General features: G+C 41.5%; 1 protein-coding gene across 1 annotated transcript; it reads left to right on the top strand.

Moving 5' to 3' along the window:
* The first annotated feature begins 217 nt into the window (after window positions 1-217).
* On the top strand, window positions 218-7,636 carry LOC311357159 (protein-glutamine gamma-glutamyltransferase 2-like). Its single transcript, XM_084477050.1, has 16 exons — window positions 218-292; window positions 745-912; window positions 1,387-1,623; window positions 1,905-2,023; window positions 2,193-2,321; window positions 2,664-2,841; window positions 3,050-3,182; window positions 3,330-3,433; window positions 3,682-3,824; window positions 3,953-4,052; window positions 4,547-4,627; window positions 5,081-5,160; window positions 5,283-5,412; window positions 5,710-5,870; window positions 6,179-6,315; window positions 6,794-7,636. The coding sequence occupies exons 1-16, from the start codon at window positions 277-279 to the stop codon at window positions 6,957-6,959; spliced, it is 2,082 nt and encodes a 693-aa protein (XP_084333176.1). The 5' UTR covers window positions 218-276; the 3' UTR covers window positions 6,960-7,636.
* The last annotated feature ends 409 nt before the right edge of the window (window positions 7,637-8,045 follow it).

The following is an 8,045-nucleotide window of genomic DNA, read 5'->3' as shown; positions in this document are numbered from 1 at the left end:
TATCCCTTGCGGTTTGTGTTATCGACATAACCAAATATGCACAAACACACACACACACACACATTCATTTTCTCTAGGGATGCTAGTGGGTGTGTCAAGCAAGTGTTATGTCAGAGGTCAAGTGGTCAGGTTGTGTGTGTGTGTGTGTCTGGAGGTGGGCTGAGGGCAGTTCAGTTCTGTATAAATACAGGGTCTTGATGAGAAGTAGGTTAGAGCCCAGCACTGTAAACTTGGACCAGTGTAAGAGCAACTCTTGGGAAGAATTTAGCAAAGATAATGGCCCACACAAACCGTGAGTAGCATTCTAACATTGGTATTCATCCTACGTTTTCCTCGCCTTTGAATAAATGATTCCCTCTATCTCTCTCCTTCTTCTTCTCTCTTTCGCACTCTCTCTCAAATAACTATTTGCATCTGCATATCTCTTTCCTCTCTTCTTTTTCCACTTGTTTCTTTGTAAAACGTCCCTCTCACTGTCTGTCTCTGTGTCTCTTGGGTGTTTCTACACCTTATAAGGATAACAAGATGGCTCTTGTGATTACAGTAGGAATGAAAAATGTGCTGCGTCTAAATCTGCACTAGAGTGTGATATGACCCATCCACATTTCATAAACAAATAGACCTACTACAGCAGATCTGAGGCACTGGGCCTCCACATAAAGAAGTCACCAGTCATCCCACTAGCCAAACAACACATACATGTGTTTTACTCCTTAACATCCTGTCTCTGTTTTTCATTTTAAGGTTTAATCGCTGGTGTGGATCTGAGAAGCCGGGAAAACAACCGGGCACACCGAACTGAGGAGATTGATAGGAAGCGTTTGATTGTTCGCCGGGGACAAGCCTTCTCTCTGACGGTGCACCTCTCTGACCCGCTGCAAGACGGCCATGAGCTGGCCCTGGTCTTAAAGGGTAAGCAACTCAACTTTAATTTTCCATTTTAAAATATTGATTTGACAATGTGTAGGCCTGGTTCCCTTGCTTTGTTTGAGATACCGAAACAAAATACCCTCAAACTTTAAGCAGCGTGTAATTCCATGAGGGATAGAGTGGTAACTAGGCCTAGGCAACACATTGAATTAGCTTTTCATAAATGGCCTATCCAACAAAAAATAATGGTAAAAAATGTAAACAGGTTATTTCTGTAGCTAAACCGTTATTATTTTTCTTTTTACTAAACTTTCGTTTAGATAGGATCTTGAGCTGAGTTTCTCCATTACAGAAAATGTTGTGAATATTTGGAATTTTAACGAAATAATTTGTTACTCTAGAATACGCTACAATAACACATTAGCACTAAAGTCACTAAATACTCCGACAGCAACTTTAAAGTGCCAGATGACTAATTTGTAACATATTTCTGTATCCTACCTTGCATTTCCACAGATAAGAATAAGATCAACGATGATATTGTGATCAGACAGCGAACGGCTGGAGGGTCCGATGACAAGTGGTGGTTACACCAGCAGAGCGCAAACAACGAATTACTGCTGACTGTGTACAGTCCAGCCCGCGCTGCCATTGGCGAGTACAGCCTGGCTGTTGACCTGATGGCAGGGAATAGACTTCTGGAGAGGACGGACTTTACCAAAATGTACTTGCTGTTTAATCCCTGGTGCAAAGGTAATACTAGCAAACACACACACACACACAGACAGACAGACACAGCACATGTGCACACACAAACGTAGCATCCCCATACATCTAAAAACTTAAAAAGATAATGAATCTGTACTTGAGCTTTCACATGTCATCTCACTTCTGCAGCACATTCTCATTACACAGATGTGTGCTTGTGGCATCCTGTTTTCTCCTATATACATATGGAGGTTCATATCAACTTTGTGTGTGTGTGTGTGTGTGTGTGTGTGTGTGTGTGTGTGTGTGTGTGTGTGCGTTATTAGATGATGCCGTGTACCTCCCTGATGAGAGTCTGCTCCAGGAATACATTATGAACGAGAATGGTCGCATTTTCACTGGGAGTGAGGATTCAATGTATGGGTTGCCATGGAGTTTTGGACAGGTAACACGCACGCACGCACGCACGCACACACACACACACACAAACACAATTGAATAATTCCTATATTATGACTATTATTAAATAGTATCAGTATCATTAATTTCTTCTCTCTTTCTAAATTGTATGACACTCCCAACATTTGCTGTCTGTCTCTTTGTGACATTCTCAGTTTGAAGACAATGTGATGGACATCTGCTTTGAGATGCTTGACCGCTTTAAGCCAGTGAAGTCAGACCCCCAAAACGGCATGAGTCAGCGATGGGACCCTGTCTACATCGGCAGGACAGTCGTTGCCATGGTAGGAGATATACACTCACTTCCACCGTTAGTTATTTTTATTCATGTGTGTGTTGCATCAGGCCAACAGAGCCGAACGCAGAAACAGATCACAGAGCTGGTTGTATATGGATGTGCATGGCCAATACGGTAGTAACTAAAATCTATTTTATCCTGAAGAAAACCAAAGTAAGCTATTGTTTTTGTCTGGCTGTGAAGCTTCTGGCGTTAGCACTCTGTAGTTAAAATAACAGTTGTCATAAACAATAAAATAATAACTACATGACAGGCACAGTAGCATAAAAAATTAACTTTAGATCATTTTACATGGTTAAAATCTTGTTAACCTCCCTCCCTTATCCAGGTGAATTCCAACGACCGTGACGGTGGAGTCGTGGTGGGGAGGTGGCAGGCACCTTATACAGGTGGAGTGGCGCCAACCAAGTGGATGAGCAGTGTGCCCATCCTTGAGCAGTGGAGCAAATCCAAGTCTGGAGTGAAATATGGCCAATGCTGGGTGTTTGCAGCCGTGGCCTGCACAGGTCAGAGGAATAACACAATATTAAAAACACACACAGACACACCAACATACTGAATCAAACACTCATCGGAACGTCGTCCTGAATTTTCCTTTGCATTGTTACATGTCAATAAATGTCTAAGGTTAACACAAACTTAGTTGACACCAAATAAAGGACAGAAGGCTGCATGGTGGGACTCTAGCCTAATGTGTCATGTGACCCCTCACAGTGCTGCGATGCCTGGGCATCCCCACCCGCTGCATCACCAACTTTGCGTCAGCCCATGACACAGACGGAAACCTCTCCATCGACCGATTGTACGACATACATAAGCAGCAAGTGGACCATGGTGACAGCATCTGGTAGGATCCTCTCGTGTTCACAGCACATGCAAACACACAAAAATCTGTTATGTTATGTATTATGAGTTCCTATAGGAATACATAACACAACTTCCAACTTTGTGTGATTATAATGTATTTTTTTTATTATTATGTGGTTTTTGTCAGGAACTTTCATTGTTGGGTCGAGTCTTATATGCAGAGAGAAGATCTACCTGAAGGATATGGTGGCTGGCAAGTCTTGGACCCCACACCTCAGGAGAGGAGTAGTGGTAGGGCCCTCTTGATACATTTGGAAATGGGTTTCTTTATGCATATATATATAGTGTCTTTTGCAACTTCTTTGTTCTCCTGTTCTTCATAAGAAATGACTTATGCTTTGTATATTATTGTTATTCTATAAACTCTTCTGTGTTTTATATGCGCGGGTAAGTATGGATTATTATTGCCAGTTAAGTGCAAAGTCGCTTTTTGTACACTAAAAAATAAATGAATGAATCTGGATTTTTTTCCTTTCTAGGTATGTTTCGCTGTGGCCCATGTCCTTTGAAGGCCATTAAAGAAGGGGACCTTGATGTGAAGTTTGATGCTCCATTTGTCTTTGCTGAGGTGAATGCAGACATCATCGAATGGGAAATCAGACCAGACGGTCAGCGAAAGCGGGTGGGTGATTATTATGCATGTCTTTATTCTTTATCATTTTTTATTATAACTCCTACCACTTTTTGCTTAACTTTAAAAAATAATTGCTGCGGAAATTCATTTGCGTTTTCTTTTTAAATGTTTTATAGCTTGCATCAAACTCCACAATTGTTGGGAGGAACATTAGCACCAAAAGTCCTTACAGTGACGAGAGGGAAGACATAACCCTTCAGTACAAGTACCCAGAAGGTTGGTTTCAGTTCGACATAAAGAGACAGTGTCATACTAATACCTTTACGATGGGGTGCTATGCCCACCCCATCATAACGGTATAAAATACTACATCTTTAACTGTAGATGAATTAAGATTTTGACTTTTCTTACCTATATTAATTATGTTGATTGTTGCTGATCAATAAAGTTAAGACTAGAATTATTAATAAGTAAGTACTAACAATGACAATGATCTAAATTGATTGTATGATATAATTTGAAATTCCACTTTTATGGTATGGTGAGGATGAAGGGCTACAGCGATCGATGGGGGAACACTGCATGACACACAGACATAAAGAAACCCTTTCATTGATCACTGTTAGCCCCAACCCTAACTACATCCAAAGGAAAACATTCTGTTTTCGTTTAGAGCACAGTGGATGTTAATATTGTTGGCCTCGACAGAGGTTGTTGATCCGCTCATGTCCGTTGCGCTGTGGGTGACCAAATCTGCTCCTGCTCCACAGGTTCAGCCAAGGAGCGGGAGGTGTACAACAAGGCAGGGCGGCGCATCTCCGGGGCAGATGAAGAGGAAGAATCAAATCCAGGTGCAGTTTATGGTCCTTAAAAATCGACCACAGAGCAATAACGTCATGTTCAATTGTTTAATTCGTAAGCCCACGGAGGATAACCCACAACAAGATAAATTACTTTCTTTTAAAAATTTGGTACAGGCTTATAAAGGCGATGAGAAGGCGATTCTTGAGAAAAAAAAAATGAATTAGCATGTGCTTTTATAATGGTCAGCAGCATCTATTCTGATGCTGACTGGCTTGAACGCTCCATAGGTGAAACCGGCCTGCATGAAACCCCCCCCCCCCCCGATTACCCCCTTGATTACTTCTTGAGAGGTCCCAACACAGCAATATATACTTTGAGCGGGCCTAATTTGGAATATAATATTCAATATGATATATGATATTTTAAGGTTAACGTGTGAATACATTCCTCTTCATTATGCATTATTAATGTACAGGGATTAAATATATTCCTCTTCACAGCCAATGAACCAGGAAACGTGCAGCTGGAGATCACGTACGCCAAACCTGTGTTCGGGACCGACTTTGACGTCACCTATGAGGCAAGTTGCAATGTCATTCACTGTCCTACGGATGGAGATGCAGAGAGTGCATAACCCTGTATGATGCTGTCCATGGCTAGGTCCATTCATCAATTATGGACCTATCATTTTCTTTCTCTTAGTTGGAGAACACGGGAGACAAAGACGTCAGCTGCAAATTGAACATGATGTCAAAGGCTGTCACGTATAACTCAGTCCACCTGGGAGAGTGCCAGAGTAGCACGGTCAATGTTGTCGTCCCTGCTCACAAAGGTAGGTGGTTGAATGCCAGCACTTCAACCCGTCTGGGTTCAGAGATATCACAGCGGCCCTGGCTATTTAGTTAGACATCACCAAATACACCCTGCATAACAAAGTCTTGAAGTCTCCTCTTTTTGGACTCATGGATAGGGGGTGCGTTTTATCTCTAGAAAATTTGTAGTATATATATATATATATATTCCTATATTCTACATTTTAGTAACGTTTTTTAGTAAGTTTAGGCGAGCTATGGTGTATCAGTTGTGTAGACATTATATTACTGTTGTGTTCACTCTGTGCCCCACACAGTCCACAGGGAGGTGGTGCGTTTACTCTACACTCGGTATGCATCGTGCGTCAGCGAGCACAACATCATCCGGGTGATAGGGGTGGCGGAAGTGTCCGGCCAGGAGAAATCCATCCTGAAGATGGTCAACGTCCTACTGAGCAAGCCTGAACTCAGTATTAAGGTGGGTGTCCAACCCATGAGCAAGACGCCAAGCCTCCTCCTATGACATAAGCTGATATAAGTGTCAGTGCCGAATGACTAATGTCTAAAAAGCGTAATACCTTTTGATTAACCTTAAACCATCGCCACTTTATATGCAGATAGACAGGGAAAAGGTCAGATGTCAGGTCATTTGAATCAAGTTAAATTCAACTCAGGCTCCTCTTTAGTGTAGCTTTCTTTCCCCACAACATCGTTCACTCCAGAAGCCAGTGTGGACATAGAGTGGAGTGCACCCCCATTTAACATCCTAAACTCTGCTTTCTCCAGGTTCCTGGCTGGGTGATTTTAGATAGGAAAATCACCGCCGTCATCTCCTTCACCAATCCATTGCCAGTGCCACTGAACCGAGGCGTGTTCACTGTTGAAGGGGCAGGCCTGCTTTCCACCAAAGAGATCCGTGTTTCGTAAGTATCTGACCAAAATATCCACAAATCAGTACTTACATGGAACATATAACACACATCACATAACTGATATGGAAGGGTTTTCTTCATTAATGAACTACTGTCATACATACACCAGTATGTAAAAACATCTCATGCTGGCCTGACAGTGGGTTTATCATTGAGCTGTCAGTCAACATCCGCACAGTGTTTGTATATGAAATGAATTGAATGCAGTGTAAAATACTTTTATAGATATTTTATACTATATAAAAAAATGATATCTTTCGGCAAATGAGTCTGTTAAGTCATGCTTGCTTTCTCTTCAATATTCCATATATTCCTATCCACGCTAAAACCGCTCTACTGCTCGTCTGCTTGTCCCTCCATTCTCAGCTCTCACGCTTCATTACGCTCATGAGATAATGTAATTACTATTATATATGTTCCCCGTAATATAGATATCATGTCTGTGTGTCTGTGTCTCTCTCCCCCTCAGTGGTAGCATCGCGCCAGGCCAGCATGTGTCCGTGGAGCTCACGTTCACGCCGATGCGGTCAGGCGTCAGGCAGCTCATGGTGGACTTTGACTCTGACCGGCTCCAGAACGTGAAGGGCGTCGCCACGCTGGTTGTCCGCAAGACTGACCCTTGTATTATCTCATAAATATGTTGCCCAACATATTCACATAGAGAGGATTGTAATGCCCTAAGTTGTGATCAAACCTATAGCTGTCAGCAAGGCTCACTCGTATACAAACAAATATCATTTGCAAAGTCAAGCAATGGTTTCACTTCTCTTAATATACCTGATTGTGTAGTGCTGATTCAATTAATGAATGAATTAATTTCTATTAATGTGAAGAAAATGCAAACATTGCCTTAATTCTTTGCAATGTGTCAGGGCTATCATAAAGCATGGCTTATTGAAATTATATTAAGCAATCTTACACGAGATGGCGTTCTTGAATGTCATTATTGGTACGCAAAGCACAGCCGTAGTCCTGTGCTTCAAGTACCAATAATGACATTCAAGAACGCCATCGCGTGTAAGATTTCGATTCAATAACACAAACCATCTTTATTATCAACAATATTGTCAAATATTTTCATATTGTGGGTTAATTTGCCCTCAAATTCAAGCTTTCTGCCCGAGTTCATCTCCATCAGAAAATAGTTCCTATAGTAACGATAGCCAACTCTTGGTCAGTTGAACGTTGTTATGGAAACTAGGCTCATGAAAGTAGTTTCGGCTAGTTAGCGTAGCGATACTTTCTATCTTTTTGTTCGTTCTTTCACCAGGCATTTAAAAACGCTTGAGAATGGGAATTGACCAATCGGAGTGCTTGCTTAAACTTGCGTGTTATTGAATGAAGTATTGATATTGATATATATCCATGCATTTTGCACTTCTGCAGATCACTATTTTGTTGTTTTTTAATCAATGATTTTCCATGATTTTTGTATCTATTCTTGTTAAATTTTAATAAAGACATTTCATGCAAACTATTATTTGAGCCAATTATGTTGTGGCTAAACTGAGGCGACTGGGTAACAGGTTATCCAATCCCTCCCAGAACATTAGATGCTGCTGTGTAGAAAGAACTCCATATGTGGTTTCTGAAAGACATAGAGTCTGGAGATTGGATTGAAACCGTTGGATTGCTCTGCTTATTATGTTGAGCAGGATGCTGTAGAGGTGGCAGCTCATCTGCTTTATTGAGCATTCCAAAGCTTGTGAGAAAGAGCCTCC

Source organism: Micromesistius poutassou (assembly GCF_964030765.1).
Source record: "Micromesistius poutassou genome assembly, chromosome: 13".
NCBI classification, from domain to species: domain Eukaryota; kingdom Metazoa; phylum Chordata; class Actinopteri; order Gadiformes; family Gadidae; genus Micromesistius; species Micromesistius poutassou.
The sequence above is the reverse complement of the archived record's forward strand: the minus strand, read 5'-3'. Positions and strand labels throughout refer to the sequence as shown.